The 25,672-nt window shown below is 37.6% G+C and overlaps 2 protein-coding genes across 2 annotated transcripts; one reads left to right on the top strand and one right to left on the bottom strand.

Annotated features, from left to right (window-relative positions):
• Positions 1–37: 37 nt before the first annotated feature.
• Positions 38–850, bottom strand: LOC127093662 (uncharacterized mitochondrial protein AtMg00810-like). The gene has a single exon (XM_051032598.1). It carries the CDS (start codon positions 848–850, stop codon positions 38–40), a length of 813 nt encoding a protein of 270 aa, XP_050888555.1.
• A 17,896-nt stretch (positions 851–18,746) lies between these two features.
• LOC127093686 (FAD-linked sulfhydryl oxidase ERV1-like) lies at positions 18,747–19,321 on the top strand. The gene has a single exon (XM_051032615.1). The coding sequence runs from the start codon at positions 18,791–18,793 to the stop codon at positions 19,319–19,321; it is 531 nt and encodes a 176-aa protein (XP_050888572.1). The 5' UTR covers positions 18,747–18,790.
• The last annotated feature ends 6,351 nt before the right edge of the window (positions 19,322–25,672 follow it).

Genomic DNA, 25,672 nt, shown 5'->3' on the forward strand with positions numbered 1-25,672 from the left:
GATTTGAGAATTGTATTTTGAGATCTTGAAATAAGTACTACAACCATTGAATTTCACAAGTGAGGGAAGCTAGTGCCCTATATTCTGCTTCAGTGGAGGATCTTGAAACAATATTCGGCTTCTTTGATTTCCAGGAAATTAACGAGGAACCAATAAACACGCAATAACCAATAATTGATTTTCTAGTTTCATGACATCTTGCCCAATCAGAATCTGCATATCCAGTCAGTTTTAAAGAACTAGAAACAGGGGAAAATAAACCTTTTGCAGGGGCAGATTTAAGATACTTCAAAATTGTAGTAGCAACTGCATAATGAGGAACCAGAGGCTTAGAAACAAATTGACTCAAGTGTTGTACAGAAAATGAAATATCAGGTCTGGTATTGGTCAAATAAAGAAGCCTTCCTATGAGTCTTCTATAAGATGAAGGATCCTCTAAAAGAGCACCATCAGTACTAGACAGTTTGGTAGTTGGATTGAAAGGAATTTTAGATGATTTTGTTGCCAAAAGACCAACATCTTGCAATAATTCAAGGGTATACTTTCTTTGATTAACAAAAATACCCTTGGGAGACCTTGCAATCTCAAGCCCCAAAAAATACCTAAGTTTTCCAAGGTCTTTGATTTTGAATTTCTGATTTAGAAAATGTTTAACAACTTGAATTTCTTGAGAAGAATTTCCAGCTAATACTATATCATCCACATATACTAATACTGCAGTAAATTCACTATTAGTAGACTTGGTGTATAAAGAGTGATCAGAAACAGATTGTTTGTACCCCAAAGAGATGAGTACAGAAGATAATTTGGAATACCTTTGTCTACTGGCATAACCAGGAGGTAATGACATATATACTTCCTCGTTTAAAGGGATTTATGCAATTTACAAACCTTATTAGAGCCAGTGATAGAAGGATAACCAGGAGGTAATGACATATATACTTCCTCGTTTAAATCACCATGAAGGAATGCATTGTTAACATCTAATTGCTCAAGATCCCAACCTTTAATTGATGCTAATGCTAACAAAAGTCTAACAATAGTTATTTTAGCTACAGGAGAGAAAGTATCAAAATAGTCGATTCCTTCCATTTGGTGATACCCTTTTGCAACTAATCTAGCCTTGTATCCAATTGGAGTTTTTGTACACCCATTTACATCCAATTGCACAATACTTTATTTTGTACACCCATTTACATCCAATTGGAGTTTTTCCACGAGGGAGATCAACTATTGACCAAGTTTTGTTTTCATCAAGTGCGAATAACTCAGCATCCATGGCTTTTCTCCAACAACTAAGTTTAGAAGCTTGGTTAAAATTTTTAGGTTCAATAATAGCAGAAATTGAACAACAAAAAGATCTATATTCTGGAGCACAATTGTCATAAGAAAGAACAGATGAAAATGGATAATTGGGATACAAATTATTATTATTAGCAGAACCTGTAGCAGAGTAACAATGATAATCTTCTAAGTAACTAGGACGAATGATTGTTCTAGTAGACTTTCGAAGATTATCATGAGAAGGTAGAGTAGTAAGATTAGGACTATCATGAGAAGATGCAGATAAAGGTGTGTGGCTGGAAGATGTTGGAGATGATACAATAGGATCATATTCTATGTTAACATAGTTAGGAGAGGTACAATCAGGTTCTATCATGACAGGTAAGGGTAAGGAATCAGGTGTATTAGAAACAGGATCATCAAGAACAAAATTTGATGGTATAGGCTTAGAAAAACCAGAGGCATTATGAATAGGTTTAGAGTTTTGGAAAGGAAAATATGTTTCATAGAAAACAACATTTCTAGAAACAAAAATATCATGTGAACTTAGATCATAGAGGATATATTCCTTAGTACCATCCTTAAATCCTAAAAAAACAACCTTTCTAGCTCTAGAATCAAATTTGGTTCTATGAGCTTGTAGGGTAGTTGCATAGCTCAAACAACCAAAAACTTTAAGATGGACAAGAGATGGAGGTTGCTTGTAAAGTAATTCGTAAGGACATTTGAGATTGAGAAGTGGACTAGGAAGTCTATTTATGATATGAACAACATGTTGAACACTAAAATTCCACATGGTTAAAGGGAGATTGGAATGGAAGAAAGAGACCTATCCATATTAAGGATATGTTGATGCTTTCTTTCAACAATCCCATTTTTTTGAGGTGTTTCAACACAAGACTTTTGATGAATTATGCCTTTAGAAGATAAGAAATCTCCCATGGCAAATTCAGTGCCATTATCTGACCTAAGACACTTTAAAGTTGTGTGAAATTGATTTTCAATAAAGGCAACGAAGTTAATGAGACTCTTTTTAGTTTCATCCTTTGTTTTAAGAAATATAACCCAAGTAAACCGTGAGTAATCATCAATCAAAGTAAGAAAATATTTATGGCCTATCAGAGAAATAGTAGAATATGGACCCCATAAATCAGCATGTAAAATATCAAAAGGTGCAAGAGATTTTGATATACTTTTTGGAAAAGGTAATTTCTTTTGTTTAGAAAAATGACAAGAATCACAAGGTGACATATGATTCTTACTTGGTACAAAAGGGAAATTTTTGGAAATAATTTGTAAACCACTATCTGAAATGTGGCCTAATCTTAAATGTCATAAAAGAGAAGGATCAGTAGAAACAGAATTACAAACAAGTGCAACATAGCTGGTGGAATTTGCATGACCTATGGCATATAATCCTCCTTGAAGCCTAGCTATACCAATCACTGTCTTGGAACAATTCTGCAAAATTTCACAGGAATGAGATGTGAAATTCACACAATACTTATTAGTAATGGCTAGCTTAGTAACAAAAATTAAGTTCACATGAAAAGATGGTATATAGAGCTTTGAGACAATAATCTGTGGTAGGTAATATCTGTGGTAGCCATAATTGAAGGAAGATATTTGCAGAAATCAAAAAGAAAGATGCAAGGATTTTGTATGAGAAGATTAGAATTGGAAAGAACAATGGCTACCAGAGCTTTATTGCTCTGATACCATGTTAATGTTGAGAGAATAAGATAAAATAAAAGAACTTTTCATTATTTAGCAGAACAGAAAAGTTATATCTATATACAAGATCTAGGCTCATATATTTATACTCGTATGAATAAAGGGAATACTAATAGTATGGGGAAATACTAATAATATGGGGGAACATTAAAAATATGACAATTACAATATAATTATGTACATTAATACGTATCCAAGTTTTTTTAATTTTTTTCGGATGGTATAATTTGGACTTTTTTTTCTAAGTAAAAGTTAGGTTAATTATTCTATTTAGAAATAAAAAAGTTCTTTCACAACCAAGTTCTTCATCTTCTGTGGAGAGAAATTAGAGCACAATTAAATTTATTCACTCATTGAAAAGGAATACGCTCAATTCAAAGAGGATCGAGGATTTAGTTTTTCTTCATACAAATATCTGTTTTCTTATATTAAGGTTTATAATGTTGGAGCAATAAAAATGTGAGATATTGGTGGAGATGAATGAGATCTATTTGATGTAGTTTATATTTTTGAAGTTGTTAGTCTTTCTCTCGATAAATCTGAACTAGAAGCCATTCTTGTTAATGATATCATGATTTACGAATACTTTTTAAGTGTAATTTATTTATGTTATTACGCAAATATTAACTTTTTTTAAACAAATTATTTTGTAATTTTAATGTTTTATTGTTATTTAAACAATATAACACCTTTGTTATTTTTATAATTATATTTAAAAATATTATACTAACGTACCCGTACCTTAGTTTTTCTAAAAATGTCTTACTCCGTACCAGTATCCTTACCGAGTACTGTGTACGCACAACACTCCAACGTATAAGTTAATAAACTCAAATGGGCGAAATTTGAATATATGTAATAAATCGTACATTGGTATGACACAGAGTCACACTTATATATAATCGACACTTAAAACGGTCTTTGATAAGTTGGACATCTCGTGCGAGGGATTTTTGGATGGACCCAACATTTGAGATGGAGTGGTGCCTTGCTCTAGTGCAAGGCTACCTCGCGTAAGTGTATTTGTTCGCCAACTTTGATTGGTGTGAAATTTATTGGTGTACAAGAGGAAGAAGATGGAAGTGGGAAAAGAGAGAAACGAAATCGTGACTAACTTTCAAAGAGAAATTGATTGCAATGAAAATTCTGTTACACTTACCTAACTGAACAGAGGTTTAGTATTTATACACACACTAAGACTTAGTTATCAAACTAAATGCATCTCAAATTAAACTTAAATGACACTTAAATAAAATGCTAACAAAATATTGGATTACACTCTAATATCATCCCTTAATTCATATTCAGAACGATAATCAACAACACTAGTTTCATCCCTCAACTGGATAAAGTGTTCAGTCTTGATAGCCTTAGTCAGAACATATGTCAACCGCTTATGAGTTCTACAGTGGACAACTTCAAGCACCCAATTCTAAACATGGTTCCTTAGAAAATGAAAATTAATGTCAATGTGCCTGCTTATTCCATACAACACTGGATTCTCGGCAAGGCTTATAGCTGATTTGTTGTCAATCATCAGCTTCACAGGCTTGTTCACCTTGATCTTTAGATTCTACAGCAAGTTCAAAATTCATACAACTTGACAAGCAGACAACACACCTGCAATATACTCAACTTCACAGGTTGACAATGCAACCACTGGTTGCTTCTTGGAGCACCAAGAAATAGGACATCCTAGATACTTGAAAAGATATCCAGAAGTACTTCTTTTGTCAACTTTGTCTCCATACTAATCAGAGTCTGAATATCACATCAGCGCTGACTCATATTTAGCATCATAAGGGAACAAAATTCCATATTTCAGAGTCCCTTTAACATACCTCAGTATCCTGACAACATCTTGGTAATGTGACCACTTTGGTTTGTTTATAAACCTACTCACCATTTCAACGGCATAACAAATGTCAGATCCAATATTGCAGAGATATCTCAATGAGCCTACCAACTATTTAAAAGTTGTAGTATCTACATCATCACCCTTATCATCAGAGTCTAACTTGTGATTTGTTTCAGCAATTGTGATTGCAGGCTTGCAATTTATCAACTCAAATCTCTTCAGAAGTTCAACTTCATACTTTAGCTGATGCAAAATTATTCCCTTATCAGAGTACATAATCCTCGTCCCTAGAAAATATGTCATATTTTCTAGATCAATCATCTCAAAGTCATTCATCAACACCTTCTTGAACTTAGCTATCTCATATGAACAACTCGTTGTTAGCAATATGTCATCAACATAGAGACACACCAGAATCATATTTCTATCAGATGTATGTTGGACATAAGCACCGTACTCTATCTCACATTTCCTGAATCCTTGAAGCTTGAAAAATGAATCAATTTTTAGATTCCAAGCTCTAGGAGCTTGTTTTAGTCTATACAAAGCTTTATGCAACCTGTACACCAACCTTTCCTAATTCTTTTTCACAAATCCAGGAGGTTGTGATACATAAACTTCTTCTTGTAAATGACCATTCAGAACTGCAGATTTCACATCTAAATGCATCAAAGGCCAATTTCTGTTAGCAGCTATAACAATCCTCAGTCTGATTGTTTTATGTCTAGCTACAAAAGCAAACATATCAAAGTAATCTAGTCCAAATTTATGTAGAAGTCCTCTAGATACTAACCTTGCTTTGTGTTTGCCAATTGATTGATCTGGCTTTAGTTTCACCTTGTAAACCCATTTGACACTGATGAATTTCTTGTTCCTGGGAAGCTTAGTCAACTTCAAGGTCTTGTTTCTTTCTATAGCCTCAAGTTCTTCTTTCATGGCCTTCAGCCACATTTTTTCTTGAGAGCTTCTTTTATACTAACTAGTTCAGAATCCACCATCATGGCACACTGAATGACTCCCCCTTCAGAGTCTATTTCAGTATTATTGCGGCGGGAATTTTTTGAGATTAATCTATTGATTAACTTAACTCAGAAAAAGCAAGAGTCGTCACCGAACTTTATTGTTTCCAAAGGGGATGGAAAAAAGGTCAAACGAAACCCATAAAAGGTAAACCAAAACAAAAATCTGGATACAGGAGTTGGCTATGCAAGGGGAAGGTATTAGTACCCCTCACATCTATGGTATTCCATAGGAACCATTTGCAAATCTGTGTTTATGAAAAATCTGGGTTGTTTGTGGATTAATTTTAATTTTAAAAGACATTTTGTCGTATTCAAGTGGAAAAACTCAGCTTACTACCCACAAGTATGAGGAAATTAACATTTGCATCATCTTGATATGGAAAACTTTTACTTGGATTTTCTCACAAGCACATATCAACATTCAAGTGGAAAATGTCAATTATTTCTCAACATATTGTAGAAGTATAGTGGTTTGCATCACTACAAGAATAAACTAATATCCAATCTTTTAAAAAAAGGCTCTTAAAGGAAAGTGCACAAAGGCACAAAAAGAAGTTTGATGAGATTTGTCTTTTTTAGAAGTTTGAAAAAAAGAGTTTAAGTATGCTTAGTTGTTTTAGCATTTATTGAGAAAAATATTTTCTGGATCACTTGACAAAGTTAAGGTTTGTTAAGAAAAGGGTGTGAAGTTTGAAAATATGAGGTTTTTTGAAATAAGGAGAAGTTTTGCAAGTTGAAGAAGTGGGAAGGACAGGAAGAGAGTAGCATAAAGTAAATGATATGAAATAAAAGGTCTCATTGTAAGGCAACCTAAGAGAAAACCTTTGTGTGTGCAAGTGTACTAACTATGAGATGGAGCAAGCATTTGACATTGGTCAAAACAAGCACTCCTTTCCCTTTTGGATTGAGCCACAAGATAAAAGCACATAAGCATATGAATATCAAAAGATCCATATGAATAACAAAGCCAGAGAGAAACATCCAAGTCTTGAATTGAAGATCAGAGGGTCCTGAGGGATCACAAGGTCTTAGATACCACTCCAAGCAAGAGAAAGCACTAAGTTGTAAGGTACAAAGTCCAAAATAATCCTCAAGCAAGGGATAGTAACACAAAGTCCATAAGATCAGATTAAAGTTTTCTAGGGTTTTAGTTATTTTATCATGTTTTTGTTCTTTTGAAATAAGAAAGCAAAACAAGCAAAAAGTAAAAGGCAAGGATGTAAATGAAATGAATATAAAGTGCATAAAATAAATACATAAATTAAATTTTAGGAGGTTAGATGTAACAATTTAGTGATCAAAAGGCAATCAATGTATGTGGCAGTCATGTTAGAGTGTTGATACAACATCAAACTCTCAAGGCATGAATCACAATTATTCAAAACTCAAAGAAGAAAGAAGAGAACAAAAGGCAAAATGAAAACAAGCTCAAGTGTTTGACTTAGGATCCACTATCAAACAAGTCAAGGGACCCAAACATATGGCATAACCTAAGGATCATCTGTCACTAACTCAAAGTGTCAAAAATATGACCAAATGATCACCTATCAACATATTGAATTAAAGAACATTGAATCAAGCTAAAAGACCATATGTGGATGACTTGAAATATAGAAGCATTAATCAAACAAGTCAACATCTCAAGTCAAACAAAAGTCAACCAAAAATCAAACAAAAGTGAATTAAAAGGAAAATTAAAATGATATTTAAATGGAAAATAAAGAGAAAATTCAAATCAAGCACCAAAACCTAAAAGAAATGATTGAGAAAATTATGAGAAGTCAAGAATATTACAAATAAAAAGATATCAAAAGTTGGATACAAAAATGTTTGAAAATAATTTAAAAATAAAATGCATAAAAGAAATTAAATATTAAATGAAATAAAAATAACCAAAAATACAAAAATTATTTAAAAAAATGTGAGAAAAATTTATGTGATACAAAATATTTTTAGAGTCCTTGTGTAAAAAATTTGGATCAAATTGAATTAAAAATGAGTGAGAAATTAAATGGAAAATAAATGAAATAAAAGAAAATAAAAATAAAATAGAATTAGGGCGCCAACGGTCAAGGAATTCAAAAAAACGCGTGGAAGCGTTTGATTGGCTGGGATTCAAATGTTTGGCACCAAGGCGGATGAAGGAAGCTTCATCTTCAACCTTCAGCTGGATTTCTACAAATTATGAACTTGTGTTTTTAGCAACACCCAAGTATGGAGTTAGCTTTGCAACACATCATCGTTCATGTCTCCTTACATCAGAACCCATGATTGACTATGAGCAGAGAGAATTTTGCTCAAGAACATGAAGAACCTTAAGTGTTCAAAGTAAAATTAAATGATTAATACAGAAGATAAATGAATGGTAATTGAGGGCTTTTGATCAGTGAATCAAGACGAACACACTAGTAACTTGTTTGCTCGGAAATACAACTTGTATCTACCTTTCCTGTTGAAGCTTCATAGGTCAACAACGATGGATTTGGAAATATAGTTCAAAGGAGTTTCAAGCCATGACAATGATTCAGTCAGCTTCAGAAGGTGTCGATGAGTGATTCTGGGCAAAGATTCGAAGCTAAAAGAGCTTGAATCAAGGAAATGGTTAACTAGTTTTTTGAGGTATCAGGTTCAAATGGATTCAGAGTTTCTTTGGCTATCCAAGCTTGTAAATGAAGGAAAATTCTTCCTCTATTTATAGGGAATGAAGTAAGATCATGGTACATGTGAAATGGAGGAAAATTCATGTGAGTTAGGTCACAATTTTGAGGATTTGGCAAGCGTGTGAAATGAAACATGAAATGCGTGAATGGATGATGAAACCAAGTCATTTTGCACTTGTTTATACGCGTTTTGCTTTGCCAAAGAGGTTGCACATGCGCAAGTGGTCCCAATTTGAACATGGCATGGAATTCTTGACCTGAAATTTGCATCAGAAGCAGAGCCCATGACACCATGTTGGAGCTTAGGCCAAATGAAATCCACTTGTGCTCTTTGAGATGTTCTTTATGTCAAATGGCTTCATCATGGTGAAGAATCAAATGCAAAAATAATAACCTCAAAAGGATAGTTGAGTTTAAAATGGCATGGGTGGAAAGTTGAGGTCATGACCTGAAATTCTCGGCCAGGAATTAGGTCAACCAGGTCTTGGGCCTACTTTTGTGCACACATCTTGGACAATTCCAAAATTTATGGACTTAGAGGCAAAATTGATGTTTTACCCTTGAAGTAAATTTGTAGAAGAGTTCAAATGTGACATTTGGCTCAAAGTATATTCCAAAAATGTTGAGAAATGAGAGAGTTATGGTGTTTGAACCAAATGACATGCCATACTTGATTTTAGGTCAACCAAACATGCACCAACTTGTGATTTATTGTCATTTCTTGCATCCAAAGGCCCAATGATGAATGCTTGAATACCAAATGGGGGAAAATTGATTATCCCTTGAATAAACTTGATGATTGCTTAAAAACTAGATGAAGATGGCATGGAGATAAACACATGAGCCATACTTGAATCAACTTTGAAATCATGCACCACCTTGAACTCTTGATCAAATGATGTTATATGAAGCTTGACATGAATGTGACCTAAGATTATAGGTCATTCCTTGAAGTAGAAGCTCTTTTGGACCACTTGTTGACCAAACTTTGACTTTGGGAATCAAAACCCTAGTTTAGAAACCAAGCTTGATCCATCGATTGTAAGTCCATACCTTGTACAATAAGAAAAAGGAAACAACACATATTTTTTTATATTTTGAATAAGGTTAGCAAAGTTAGAATGTAAGCAAGCAAAAAAGGTAAAAAGAAAATACAAAGGGTGCTTGATGATCTCCCAACAAAGGCAAACCCAAAGAGGTGAAGGTTAGGAGGATACCCTGCTTGTGATCTTGGTTGAAATGCAAATGATATGATAGGTGGAATCTTAAGGGTAAAATTAGGGTATGACAAGTATCTCGCAGCAATTCAAAATCGCAAGCCTTCGTAGAATCTGTCGAATTCTCTGTCGCCTAGTTTTAGAAGCATGACCACCTTTAGAAGCTACAACTTCAGAAGCTCCACCTTTAGAAAATATAAATTAAGAATCTCCATCTTCAGAAGGTCCACCTTTAGAAACTAAATTACCACCAGAGTTTGGATCATTGTAAGAATCTGAATCACCATCAGAATCTGAATCATCGTTAAAATCTGAATAATCATATTCTCCTTCAGAGTCAGACTCAACTTCAACATCAGTGTCACCTTCAGACTCTAACTCATCTTCAAACTCAGAATCTCCTTCAGATGAAGATTTTCCTTCAGAGTCTGAAATGTCTTCAGAAGTTAACTCAGGTGTTAACACTGCACAAGAGTTGGCTTCAGACTTGTTCCAATCCCATGCTTCTGACTCTTTCATAATGACATCTCTACTGAATTCAACTTTGTTAGTGACATGATAGTATAGCTTATAAGCACCCGTATTATGGCACCCTACAAGAAACGTAACTCTACTCCTGTCATCCAACTTCCTTCTTTTAGCATATGGAACATGTTTACAACAAACAGAACCAAACACTTTTAGATGAATCACACTTTGCTTGTCTCCAGTCCACTTTTGAATAAGAACTATTTCCTTCAGCTTCTTGGTTGGACACCTGGTAAGCACATATGTTGCAGTGGCAATAGATTCTCCCCACAAGGTGTGAGGTAGCTTCTTCTCCTTCAGCATGCTCCTTGTTATATCAAGTGAAGTTATATTTCTTCTTTCAGCAAGACCATTGTGTTGAGGAGTGTATGGAGCAGTAACAACATGCTCAATTACATTCTCCTCACAGAACCTTCTGAACTTTACAGAGTTGTACTCACCCCCACCACCAGTTTTGAGAATTTTCAGCTTCTGACCACTTTGTTTTTCAACCTTTTCCTTGAACTTCTGATACTTAGCAAACACTTCATGCTTAAACTTGATGAGTGCTACCCATGTCATTCTTGTGAACTCATCCATAAATGACATAAAATACTTGTTTCCTCCAAGTGAAGATACTTTAAATGGTCCGCATACATCATAATGCACTACTCCCAAAGCATATTTTTCTCTTGGAGCTACTTCTTATGCAAATGGAAATCTAGGTTGATTACCTTTCATGCATATCTCACATGACTTCTTAGGCTTCACAATCTTAAGAATGCCATGTACCATCTTCTTAGAATTCATATGCCTCAAGCTTATAAAGTTCAGATGCCCCAATCTCTTATGTCACAGTTCATTGTCACCTTTAATACCTTCTACACTAAGGAGTTTAGTTTCATTTGTTTCCATATTCACCTTGAATGTTTTGTTGCTTCCCTGTTCAGACTGCATAATAAACTTCCGACTAGAATCATACAACTTCAAGAGATTGTCCTTTATAGTAACTGAGAAATCTTTCTCAATTAGATGACCTACACCCATCAGATTGCTCTTCATGTCAGGAACATACCAAGCATCCTTAATCAGAATTTTTTTTCCATTCTTCACTCTGACTTTGACATTTCCCATTCCTTCAACATTCAGATGCTTATCATCAGCACATCTGATTTTTTTCCCTCTTTCTAGAGTCAAAATTAATCAGCCATTATTTGTTTCTAGTTAGGTGATTTGAGCAACCAATGTCCATATATCACCAGTCTACCAAATATCCACCATCAGATTCAGAAGCCATCAATAGTACAGGTTCATCATTAGATTATCCTCTGGCTATGTTTTCTTTTTCTAATTTCCTTTCCTTTTTTGACCAACAGTCAACAACAAAGTGACCAAACTTCTTACAACAGTAACATTCAACCTTCTTCTTGTAAAACTTCTCCTTTCCCTTCTGATATTTCTTCTCATCATAATTAGAGACTTCTAACTTCTGATAACCACCACCATGTCTCTTCTTAGCCTCAGACTAAGACTGCTTCTGATTCTTCTTACCAGAAGACGCCTTCATAGCATGCTCTACCTCTCTTTAAGAGGTTCTCTCAGTTAGACACAACTCTTGTGCCTGTAGACTGATATACAACTCTTCAGTTCTCATGGTTCTAAAATCCTTATAATGTTAAATTGCTACAACAATGTAATCAAACTGGGGAATAAGTGATCTTAATACCTTCTCAATGATGACTTGTTCAGAGAGAGTCTCTACACAAGATTTAATCTCATTTGTGATAAGAATCACTCTGGAGATGTAATATGGTATCTTCTCATTATTGTTCATGTTGAGATTCTCATACTGATTACGTAGAGGATGAAGCTTCACCTTCTTCACTAATCCATCACCTTCTTCACTAATGCATCACCTCCATAGAAACATACAAGTATGTCCCTGTTTACCTTGAAAATTGGTAAACAACTGTAGCACCTCAAATTTGCACCTCCCATTTGGTACATTCATTTTCATATTAGGTCATTAACATTAACATTGTCCACTGCATAACATTGCATTGTCCTTTGCCCAAGTGCAAGTCATCAGACAAGGTTAGGTCAAGACTAGTTAGGAGAATCAATCAAGCAAGCAAGCAAGTGCCTATCCTATTGAAGCAAAGCCCTATGGTTGGTTCAACAAGTTCATATGACCTAGGGATCATTTTGAAGTGGTTTGGCCAAGGATTGGATGATCAAAGCTCCACAGTCAAGCTGAATTTCTTCTGAAACCCTAGAAAGTCAACTGTGGTCAACTGTGCATGAAATCATGGATTTGAAGGTGGGAGATGGTTTGAGAGGCCTCATTCATGTCCATACAAGTCTCATTTGACATTTCAAAGATCAAGATTGAAGAATTTGAGGTCAGATGAAAAGTTTCCAAAAATAGTAAGTGACCTATAATTTCAAACTGCCAAAAATGGAAAGGTCTTCTCCTCAAAGTTACATCATTATAAAAGCTTCAAATGGAATTTTGTCCAACATGAAAGTTGAAGATCTTGTTCTCACCTTTCCAAAAAGTCCAAGAACATCCATTTCTCATATGTGGTTGGCAAGTTATGATCAAATCATTGTCAAAAAAATTTTGAACTTCAACAAGGGATAACCTGCACACCATTTGGCCAAATTGAGTGGGGTTTCTTGCTACATTTCACATTTGACATGAGCTATCATAATCCTTCATCACATTTCATCAAAAATCATCACATAAAAAGTCCATTTTTCAAGTGAATCAATTTGAATTTTTGGAGGGAAAAGGTGATTTTGAAAACTATGCACAATTTTCACTCCAAACCAATTGCATTGGCCTTGAAACAGAAATTGCAACTTGCTGCAAGGGATTTTGGCACTGTTCCATTGGCACATGATCATAAGGGCATTTTGGCAAAATTACATAACATGTTCAATTCACTAATCCATTTCATTTTTGCTAATCATGTTTAGCTAGTGTGATTAACAGGTGGTATAAAGCACTAATTATAACAGAATTCTGCATCAACACATTCACAATCTCAGATCCAAACACTTTTCATCTCAATTCTCTCAAATCCTCTCAAACTTTTTTCAACTTTTTCATCGAATTTCTTGATTCCTTTTGCTTGCTCCTTGTTCTAATCATCATTTGCAGGCATGATGAAGATCTGTTGAAGCAAGGTTGTGCATAATTCAAGCTAGATCGCAGCTGTTGAACTTGGAGCACTCACATGGCAGTTGGAATTTCAAGAAGAATTGAGCATTGCTGAGCTATTTTCTTGCTTTCATTCATCAACATAAGCACCATAGAAGTTCTGTTTCACCATTACAAGGCCAAGGAACCACGATTTCAACTCTGCACTTCAAACAAGGTTGGAATTCGACACTCTTAATTGTTGAAATTAGGTTATGCATTTGATAGATCCTTGATTGTGGAGCATGTTGAACTTTACACTTTTGATTTTCATCAAGTATTGAGTGATATATTGTGAATTGAAGTTTGATGTTCAAATCTTTTTTCGCTCGATCTGGATTTATTAGCATGAATTAGGCTTAATTGGTTATGGATTGTTATTGTGCTTGAGAAGACGAGTCTATTGATATATCATTTGTTAATTTCTGTGAGAAATGTTCATGGCCTGGGATTTTCGTGAAGAACATGATGAATATGCTCAAGAACCCTAGCCAGATTGTGTTTGATCCGTTTACCCGTGCATTTGCATGTTTTTTTTTGTTTGTACGCCATGAAGCCAATAGGAACTCGCCACGTCCTTTAGTTAAACGCAGCGCTTAAGCTAAGCGCGCGCTAGTTTGAAATTGGAGGAGGTTCGATCCTCCGCTCATGCACTTCTCCTTTTGGTTTTAGCATTTAATTCTATTTCATGTTATCATGTTCACCTTGCCTTGTTTCACTTTTTTTAATTTTTTCTTTTCCTTAATAATTCATAACTCTCAAACCACTTGTCCAATTAATATGAGATTTTTTTCATGATGATCCTTGCCATGTCTAGTATTTTTTGGTGATTTTTGTGAAAATTGTGCACGTGTGGATTTCTGTTTTGGCTAGGGTTTATGTGAACATGTCCTTTGTTGCACCTTGCTTACTATTTTGATCATGAAATGATGATGCTTAATTGGAAATTCTTGAAATTTTGTATGCACAATCTAGACACCTTATGGAGCATTTTGGTATACAGTTTGTGATTTTTGCATTTCTGGATTGTGAGATATGACCTGATCATTGGAGGTGTGACAATTTGTGTCACACCATTTCTTGCTTGACTTCATGATTTTTTTTATCATGCTATATGAACTCAAAATCACCTGAATTTTTGCATGTTGAAACTTCTGGATGTTAGGTTTGAATATGAATTTTTGTGGATCTTTTGAGTGAACTTCCAATTTGATTGAGATTTTCTCCTCTGTTTGACCAATTGTGGACCTTTTGTGAGTCATGATCTCATATGATTTGTGAAATTCTTGGTGTTTATTGGATGGACTTGAAATTTGGCATGTGTATTATAGACATCTTGAAGTTTGCCATGGCTTTGATTTGGTTCATTTATCTTATGCCAATTCTGTTTTATGCTTGCTTGAATTTGATGCATGTTTTGGTGCCTTGTATGAGCTTGTTTTAACATGCTTTGACTTGATGAATTTAATTGACTTGCTTCCCTTGGTCCAAATGATTTGAAATTTGGTGTGTATATCATGTTATGAATGTTGTTTGACCATGAATTTGTTTGTGATTTATTGAAATGTTTGTGAGTTGATTTGAGTTGGATCTTTCTGTTTGGTCCTATGAGGTTCTAAATTGCATGCTTTGTACTCTTTGCCTCATGAAATGATATTGGTTGATGATATGAATGTGAGACCACTTGGATTTGATTCTTACTTGATTGATCTTGATTTTTGATAAGTTTCATGTTCTGTTTTGGTTTATTGCTCCCATTTTGACCCTAGGCCTTGTCCTAGTGGTTAGTGCTTAATGTTTGAGCTTTGTTTCAGGTCAAAGAGCACAATTGCTTATGCTTGATGACGTGCACTCAATTGGAGTTGGCTTATTGCTTGTTTATGACTAACTTTGAGTTTGTTTTGTAGGTTTTGAGTCTTAGGCCTATGCCTTGTGGCTTGCACCTTTGTGCATTGATGCTTGTTATCTGTTTGTGCTGTGGACTTGTAATTTTCTGTTTGACTTTTGTTTGTCTGGTATACTGATTATGTTGGATTGATTTCAGGTACCTTAGTTTCTATAGTTCCTTTGTGAACTTGCTTTTGCTTTGCTTGCTAGCTTGAGCATTGAGGTATAATGATCTCTTCTCCATGTAGTATGGAAGACCTGGCCTGTTACTTGGCCAGGCACCTGTTTGAAGTCCTCCTTAAGAGGCAATGCTTGTGCTTGTTTATTTTTGTCCCCAAGCAGGAAAAGACCTTTGATAAGGCAATTGGCAGATACAAGAGATGTGTAATCCATCTCCTGCTATTCAGTTGAGTCATCCCTCTGCTCACACCACTGTGTTGATGCATTGTGGACATTAACCCAAGATCCTTGTACAGTTGTACAGTTGAGTCAGTGTCATAAGTGTAGAAGGGTTCCCACTTTCTGAACCCACACTTCATTGTCTAAAGCTCTCCCAGGCCAGGGATAAGAGCTGTGAAGTCTCATCTTCACCTCCCATTTCATCTGGCTTCACCTTGACTCTCAATTTCAAGGTTAAGAGCTAACATCACCCTGATACAGTTGTGTTGCTCTTGCAACCTAACCCTTGTGTGAGCCCACTTTGTGTGTATATAGTGTGTGCTATTTGTGATTGTTTGCTTTGCTGTGCCTGTGCTGCTTAGGATAGCTTGCTCCCTGTGCAAGTTAGCTAGAAACCTTGACTTAGGGATGATTTGCATGATAACATCTAGGCTCGAGTCGTAGTCTCCCTAGTTGTGTCTCCCTCTGTTATCTGGTTAGGCTAGTCCTGTGTCCCTGCGTAGGGGAACTACGTCGCCCTGATCCTCATACCAGATGAGGTACGTAGGCAGGAGATGAGCTGATCTCTCCGGGCGCCCTTTTCTTTTTGTCTTTGTGTGTGTTAGGAGATGGATGTAAGACCAGCGATTGGCATTCCGTATCCTCTTGTTGTGTGCTTGGAGTCCGGTATAAGTCCATCAAGTGGCATCTGGTTTCCAGTGTGGGTTGTTTTGGTTCGGAATCTGATGTAAGTCCAGCGATTGGCATTCAGATTCCACGTTTGCCTGTGTCTGTTGTGTTTGGCGTGCGTGAGCCGAGCTACGAGTGCTCTGATTCTTCTTTAGTCCAAGAAGATACGTATGCATAGGATGCGACATCCTAGCGAGCACGTTTTCCCCTAGTCCGAACTACTTCGACTCTGATGTCTATGTTAGATAGACTAAGTAGGCCCAGGATGCGATATCCTGCCGAGTCAGTCTCGTTTGTTTTCTTGTGTCTCTTTCAGCCAGTATTTGTTTGTTTATGAGCAGTGTTTTAGCAACCATTTTCCTTCTTTTTGTGCGTGGATCCCGTCGAGTACGACGGATGCGTAGGGGTGCTAATACCTTCCCTTCGCATAACCGACTCCCGATCCCATTCTCTTTGGTCGCGAGACCATGTCTTTTCCAGGTTTACTTCGAGCGTTTCCTTTCCCTCTTTTGGGATAAATAACGCACGGTGGCGGCTCTGTTGTCTTGTTTTCCCGCCGGTTTTTCGCGTAATGCGACAGCTGGCGACTCTGCTGGGGAAAAGAGAAGTTGACCTCTTGTTGGTCCATCTTCCCTAAGCAAGTCTCTCCTAGCGCTCTCTAGGTTAGGGTTTTGGTTGCTGTTTGCTGCTTCATTTATTGCATTCATTCATTTATTGTTTATATTTATGTGTGCATTTAATGTTTGCATTCATTCATATTCACCTGTGCTGGCTGTGCTGTGTTTCTCTGTTTGGGGTGGGAGTTACTCGAGGTAAAAGGCCCAATACCCAGGCTATGAGTGAAATCTAGGAAACCTAGGAATGGAGTGATTCATGGGAAGCGGGTGGTATGCGCCACTTAGCGGAACATTGATATCACGAGCAGTTCAGACTCTGATGGGGTATTATCGGTGCATACATCGGGTGTGCACAGGATGATATTCTTGAAAGGGTTGTTTATCCTGCGTTTCTCTCGACTTTACCCTGGCCTAGATGACACCCATGAGTGGGGAGGGATGATCATTTTAACAGGTACAGTTGGTGACTTGTGGTCCTGTTGGTGACTCGGTTTTCTCAGATTGGGTTCAGATGACAGTTTATCAGATGACTTTGGGTTTCAGATGGATTTGTGATACCAGAATTCAAGCCGAAGCTTTGACCCTGTGCCTTGAGATGCACAGCCTGTCATACCCCGATTTTGGTCCTGAATTTTTTATGTTTTTATTTTTGTTTAGCATGCTTGGCCTAACCTTACTTTGGTTTTATATGAGGATTGGTCTTGGTCCAAAGTCATGGTGTTGTTCATGTGATTGTTAATACACATATGGTCTTGGTCATCCAAACAACCAACCTTCTTGTGTCACAAGCCAATTGCCAATCATGCCACTTGATTCATGAATATCCCTTTCAAATCCTAATCTTATACCATCATTTCATGGCCTTGTTAACACGTACTACCAGTCAAGTCATGTTCTTTTCAAAGTCAAGCATTCAAGTCATAAAATAAACCAATTGTAAAACAAATTTCAAACCATTTCAATTCATTTCACATCATTCTAAACCATCACATTTGATTCTGCATAAAAAAAAGGTACAAGTCTTGACAATTTTGACCAATTGTTGACTTTGGTCAACAGTTGACTTTTTGGTCAACATTGACCAAAGTCACCCAAAACCCAAAAGCCCTAATTTTCACCACAATCATCAATCATTTGTCCATTTACAAGGAAAAATGCAAATAAAATTGAATTTTAACCAATTGTTGACTTTGGTCAACAGTTGACTTTTTGGTCAACTTTGACCAAAGTCAACCCTATGCCATTGGTCATCCCTAATCACTAAATGGCTGGCCATAACTCTCATTCCATTATCCATGTCCATGTTATCTTTGGTTTAACCACTTGTGCTTGGCTTCTTCACTTTAATGTCAACATGGTCACACCTTGAACCTTTGGAATCTTGCTTTGCCAATTAACTTCCATCATGCTGCATTTGCCCTGCTATACCAACCTGCTGCAACGCCTAACCTGCACAGACCAAAGTCATAACCAACATTAAGGTCAATCCATGAAGTGTTGCTAATATGCCATGACCTAAAACCATAAGTGTTGTCAATGGCCAAGCATAAACCTGCTGTGAGCATGAGCCAGCAGGACCCAATTCAAAGGTTTTAACCAAACTTCTCACTCTAAGATCACGGGAAGAACGATGGATTCTCATGATAATCATTCAGCTAGAGTTCATCAAACTACAACCTGCAAAACAACAGCACCCCACACACACAGAAGCAAACCGCAACAGTAACTAACATGTCGGAGAATTCAGTACAGAGTTTATTTCATAACTTTGAGAAAGTTGCAAATTTTGTTCAACATCACGTATCTAATTTCATAGGCCATCATATCCAGTCATCAGGAACCTCTGGTATAGGCTCTTTCAATGCCTCCATCAAAGCTCCATTTGTGAAAACTACATCTTCTGTACAACCACGTGATCCTGTTGTCAAGGGTAAGTCCTCTACCCTTGTGACTAAAGAAGACCTTGGAAGGGCTACATGGACTTTTCTTCACACTCTTGCTGCTCAGTATCCAGACAATCCTACAAGAACACAGAAGAAAGATGTAAAAGAACTGGTACAGATCTTGTCTCGAATGTACCCTTGCAGTGAATGTGCAAATCACTTTAAAGAAGTTCTTAGATCAAATCCTGCACAGTCGGGGTCACATGCTGAATTTTCTCAGTGGCTATGTCATGTCCATAATGTTGTCAATAGAAGCATCGGCAAACCAATTTCCTGCATGAAAAGGTCATGGCGGAATTCTTCAAGAATTAATTCATGAACTGTTCGACCCTTTAGCTTCCCTCAAAATGGTGATGGAACAGTATCAATCCAAACATTCCTGCAGCATACAAAAGAACAACCAGCACAACCAATAGTTTGCCTGCAAGAGGACCAACCAAGTTTCACTTACCATCCTCATCAACACATTTAACATTGCCTTGCAAACACCCTGCAGGAACAAGCAAACATGTCTGCAACCATCAAACCTGGACAGGTCAAGTGCACATCTTGCCGCAAACACCTAGCATACAAATGGTATCCAAGAAACATTCAACCATGCATCATCCAGCATATACTCAGACCAGGAACAATTGCATCATGTGGTACTACAAAACATACTGCACAAACACATCATCATAATACTACACCAAGTTAAATATGTAAGCTCAGTCTTGAAACTTAGCCCACTTTGCATGTTGATTAACAACCAGAGGCATACACAAAATCCACAAGCCATGCTTACCTGCAAGTAAACAAACCAAAAGTTTGTAGCAAGATTCATGCAAACATCCCAACAAAGCAGTCAACAATTAATGCAAGCCATGTGATTTCATCCCACTTAAGCCAGAACAATGCCAATTATGCCACACAATAAGCCAAAGAGTCATACCTGCATAAGACATGGCAATGCTAACACCCTAAAACCAACTGGATAACCAGCCTTAAGCCAAGTGAGCATGTTGCAACATGTTGTCAATATCCTGTAGAACAGGATACCAGGCATGACCAAACACCAAGCCTATTCACATCAACTTTTGACCATTACCAGTGCATCATAACAATTCGTATAATACAAGCATGGTAATGGGTTCCAAACAGATAGCATTGCAAACCTCCACAAGTCAGAATCCACAGCAGAATCCGTAGCAGAGCTTGGCTCACAAAAAATCAATATGTCAAAGCACCTACATGATACACCACTGGATAAGATGCCATTGGCAGGTTTGCTAGCATCGTATAATCCTCCAACATCAACCAAACCGCAACATCTTCAAGTATTCAAAACAATATGCAAAAGTGATTTGTCTGGTTCATTTGGCGGTGAACTCTGCAGGATTAGTGTCTGCTGTAGAGTAGGTAAAACATGCAGAACTTCCTTCAACTGATGTTATGCAGTAACAAACCAATGGCAGGCTCTGGTTATTCAAAAGCTTGAAAATGAACAAATTTGATTGGGACCATCCACTCCACTTGTAACCAATTTTCACTGCGGTAAAAGAAAAACAGCAAGGCAGTTAAATTCCAGAAAAAATCCCAAAATGGAATAGAGATAAAATTCAAAGAGAAAGTACGTAGGTTCAGATTACCATTTTCGAACCTAGCATCAAACAGGGCAATTTGATTCTGAGAACACCCAAAGCGCTTTGCAGAGTTACTCTTCTGGAACACAAAAAACACCAATTGAAACCCTAGCTGCAGAAATATAAAAGGAGAAGAGAAGGAGGAATTAACGAGGAAAAAAATTGGAGGCGGACAAAAGTTCCACCAAGAACCCTAATCCCCAACTCAGAAAAGAAACCGACTGAAAGAGGTGCAATGAAGGAGAAAGCAGAAGGAGGGTCACGTACCTGTTCATTCACTTCCGAGACATCCCAATCTGGTAGATTTTTCACCTTTTTATCGTTTTCCTTTTCAAATCCACAAATGTTTGTATAGTGCTTTGGTGGTTAGGTTTGTTTCCTTTGTTGTTTAAGAGTTTGTTGGCCTTGGCGATGATTGCTTGCCTCTGCGTTGCCTGTAGTGATGAGTTTGGTTCTACGTTAGGAGTAATGGTTTAGGTTCCTCTGTGAGTTTGTGTTTATCTTGATCGAGGAAGGAGACAAATGTCCCAAGTTGAGAGAGAGACTTTGAGAGTAAACGTGAGGTCGCGTTTGAGTGAGATTGGAGATTGAGGGAGCGATTTCATTGAGGGCGATGAAGGGAGTTTGCTTGTAGCGATTGAGAGAAGAGAGAGTTCGTGCGTGAGGTTTGAGAACTGGATTTTCGTTGTCTTCACCTTTTCCTTTCCTTTTTTTATTTTTTATTATTTATTTGCTTTTATTAGGCAGACCATTTAATCTCCACTAATTGAACATTTAGAGTTCTCAATGGTCATTAACTATGTTTTATTGGTATTAGTTTTAGCTAAATGTCTTTTTAGTATTCCCAATTCCTAACCTCTAAAACCCAACAGCCAGGCGGCTGGGTTTTTTGGGGGTAATCCAACAGTTTTTTTATTATTATTATTATTTTGATTTTATTTTCTTTAATTTTTTGTTCCAATCTTTTCTGATTTATAAAGCCCATCTGTCATTGTAAATAATAACAAGTCATAAGTGGCCTGGTGGAGAAGGGTAGTATCATAGCCTTGAGTGGGGTGGGGTCAATACTCATGTGTAGCTTTTTTTTTAGTATTTTATTTTTCTTTCAGCATTTTATTTTCCTTTAATATTTTATTTCTTTTAACATTTTTTTGTTATTTTTATGCTTTATTATTTTCATAGTTTCCTTATCATAACATAGATTTGTTGTCTTTTAATTTCATCATTCATTCAAATCCATTTTTAAACTATAAAAGTCATATTTTTCTCGATTTAATATCGAGCCCTTTTTTCCACACCCTTGTAAGTCGATTGCTTTTTAAGCATCGCCATCAACCTCACATAGCTTACTCTTGGGCTTTCTTACAATGAGCCGGTTCTCTTGCACTTACACTCATATTTCGAGTCATTTTGTTGTTTGGGCCCGATTTAATTATTTCATGATTTTTGACAACCCCCATTCATAACAAATGTATCCCTCTCCCATGAAATGTATAATATTTATTCTTTCATTCTTTATTCATCTGTTAATACAAGAATTAAAATGAACATTCGATAACCATTTCAAAGCAAGATCAAAACCTCGATCCAACGTCGAGTAATCATTTTTCAAAATCTAACAGAACCAGCACGTATTCATCCACCCTTTTGTAAGTCGATTGCTTTATGCATCGCCATCAACCTTGTAAGTCGATTGCTTCATGCATCGCCATCTACCCTTATCCCTAACACTTCTCCTTGCTCCATTCGTCGATCCTTGTTCCGATTAGGTAGCACCCATTAGATAGAACCTTTTGTATGATAACATAGGTAGGATTCCCATATCCTTTTGTATGATAACATAGGTAGGATTCCCTTGTTCTTTTGTATGATAACATAGGTAGAGTTCCCATATTCTTTGCATGCTAACATTAGGTAGATATTCCCATTTGTAAATCCTAAACACTTAAGTACATATTGCATGACAACTCTAGGGCAGAGCTTCCCCATCTTTAGACCTTTTCGAGCGTCTCCGATCTTGTGGCATGTAGTCCGTTCTATTGCAAAGAGGTAACTGCCTAAGACTCGATTCAGCGAGCTGCGACACCTACTGCTAGGACGTGAACACATCGCCCACTCTCCTTTGACACAACTGGTGTCCTCCTTTGTAAGTCCATGTTCAGATGGCAATCCCTATGTAGCCGAACTACGGCAACTCTGATTCTCATGTTCAGATGAGATACGTAGGCACAAGATGCGATGTCTTGCCGAGTTTGACTAACGACTAACAACTAATCCTTGTTTGCTTTCGCCCTCGTTGTGATCCTTTCTCTCGCCCTCGTTGCGATCACGACTTTCCTTTTCTCTTGCCCTAGTTGCAATCGAGACCCTTATTCCCGTAGTTAGTTGAACTACGTTTTGCTCTGATTCTCATTCCCGATGAGATACGTAGGCATAAGACGCGACGTCTTAGCGAGCACACTCCTCTTTAACCCATAGGTAGCCGAGCTACGAAGACTCTGATTCTCATATTCAGATGAGATACGTATGCAATGGATGCGACATCCGTGCGAGTCATTTCTTTGACCCTTTCTTTTAGTAAATAGTACATTAGATAAACACACACCCTTTAGACAAGAACAACAAGAGTGGATCCCGTAGAGTACTACGGATGCGTAGGGGTGCTAATACCTTCCCTTCGCATAATCGACTCCCGAACCCAAGATTTGGTTGCGAGACCTTGTCTTTTCCTTTCCTTTCTCCAGGTTTACTTCGAGCGTTTCCTTTCCCTCCTTTGGGATAAATAACGCACGGTGGCGACTCTTCTGTCATTTCTTCTTCGCCGGTTGTTTTTTCGCATCTATATTTTTCAGGTTGCGACACAGCCAACCAGTCATGTCCGCATCATTCGCATCATAGCATGTTTATTTTTCAAAAAAAAATAATAATGCATGAAAAAACCGAAAAAAGTTAACTCGCATGTGCATATCCTTACCAGGATCATTCATGACAAAATAGTACCCATATCATGCATATCATGCACATATCATCCTGGCATTGCAGACATGTTTGGAGAGACTTCTCACTTTGGTTCCTGACTGAGACAGGATTGCTGACCGTCGACCGCATCGTTACTCAACCAGACTCAATCATCAGAGAAGTATGGATCAGGTTCAGACTGAGTTGGCTGAGATGAGGGCGAACATGGCCCAGTTTATGAACATGATGCAAGGGGTTGCGCAAGGTCAGGAGGAGCTTCGAGCCCTGGTTCAGAGACAAGAGACCGTGATTCAGACGTCCAACCGTGCTTCGCCTGTTGTTGCACCTGTTCATGAGAATATCAACGTTGCTTCTCCCACTAACGACTATGCCGTCGGGGATGAACTCAGAGGGATCAGAATCAATGGACAGCCTCTTGCTGTAGAGATTGTCAATGTCAGAGCTACTCGGGCTCCTGTTCGTCATCCAGCTCCTATTGTCGACAGACAAGAGGACATGTTCACTCTGCTCAGTGATGATGATGAGGTTGAAAGGACTGAAGAGAGGGATAGAAAAGTTGACGCCCTTGCTGAGAAAATTCGTGCCATGGAATGTCAGAATTCCTTGGGTTTCGATGTAACCGATATGGGTTTGGTTGATGGATTGAGGATCCCTTACAAATTCAAGGCGCCATCCTTTGACAAATACAATGGCACTTCTTGTCCTCGCACCCATGTACAGGCTTATTATAGAAAGATCTCTGCTTATATTGATGATGAGAAGATGTGGATGTACTTTTTCCAAGACAGTTTGTCTGGAGCGTCTTTGGACTGGTACATGGATCTGAAGAAAGAATCAGTCAGAAGCTGGAAAGATCTGGGTGAAGCATTTCTGAGGCAGTACAAGCACAACATGGATATGGCTCCGAGCCGAACTCAACTGCAGAGCTTGTGTCAGAAGACTGGTGAGAGCTTCAAAGAGTATGCCCAGAGGTGGCGTGAGTTGGCCGTAAGAGTGCAACCTCCGATGTTGGAGAGAGAACTGACTGACATGTTCATCGGGACCTTGCAGGGTGTGTTCATGGACCGTATGGGGAGTTGCCCGTTCAGTAGCTTTTCTGATGTTGTTGTCTGTGGAGAGAGGACCGAGAGTCTCATCAAAGCAGGAAAGATTCAAGATCCTGGCTCTTCAAGTTCTTCTAATTCTAAGAAGACATACTCTGGGGCACCCAAAAGGGGAGAGAGTGAAACAAATGCTGTGCACCATCGGAGGAGTGCAAACAGAGGACAGTATCGTCAGGCTGCTGCTGTGACTATTCCAGCAACTCAACCTCAATAACAGCAGAGAAGGCCAACTCAGCAATATCAGCATCAACAACATCGTCCTCAGCAGCAGGCTTACCAGCCTCACAATGGTAATCAAGCCAGTACAAGTAATGATAGGAAGAAGATCATTTTTGATCCAATCCCTATGTCCTACACAGAGTTGTATCCCTCTTTGATAGAGCGGAACTTGATTACTCCCAGAGAACCGCCGACTGTACCCGTCAACCCTCGGTGGTGGTATAGGCCTGATCAGCATTGTGTGTATCATTCGGGTGCTCCTGGTCACGATGTGGAAAGCTGCTTTCAGTTTAAGAATAAGGTGCATGACCTTATCAGATCAGGGATTCTGAGCTTCGAGGACTTAGGTCCCAGAGTTAATCAAGCTTGAAGATAACAAGTCCTGGACTGGCGTTGACTTGTCTTCTGAGTCTTCAACAAAGAGGGTTGTTCAAAAGAAGAAGCTGCTGATGCAAAGGATTCTGACATTTGTCATCCCTGGTGGGATCTATCACAATTGGGTCACTATGGGCGTTCCTACAGTTGTTCATAAGTCAGAGTAATAATCACTTTGTTTAAAAACCCTTCTCCCATCCCAAAAGGAGAAGTGATGACATTGTTGGCAACATTTTGTGCAATGATATTTTCATTCAAATAAAAGCATGTTAAACATTTGTTTTTCCATTTGTTTTCCCTTTTTGCTTTTTGCATGAAATTGGTGATCACAAAAAACCCTAAAAAACAAGAATAAAAGCAATCTTTTCATCT

This window comes from Lathyrus oleraceus, chromosome 1, assembly GCF_024323335.1.
Source record: "Lathyrus oleraceus cultivar Zhongwan6 chromosome 1, CAAS_Psat_ZW6_1.0, whole genome shotgun sequence".
In the NCBI taxonomy this organism is placed as follows: domain Eukaryota; kingdom Viridiplantae; phylum Streptophyta; class Magnoliopsida; order Fabales; family Fabaceae; genus Lathyrus; species Lathyrus oleraceus.

Coding starts and splice junctions, on each gene's coding strand:
- LOC127093662 (XM_051032598.1), bottom strand. CDS start 850: ATGTCATTACCTCCTGGTTATGCCAGTAGACAAAGGTATTCCAAATTA.
- LOC127093686 (XM_051032615.1), top strand. CDS start 18,791: ATGTCGGAGAATTCAGTACAGAGTTTATTTCATAACTTTGAGAAAGTT.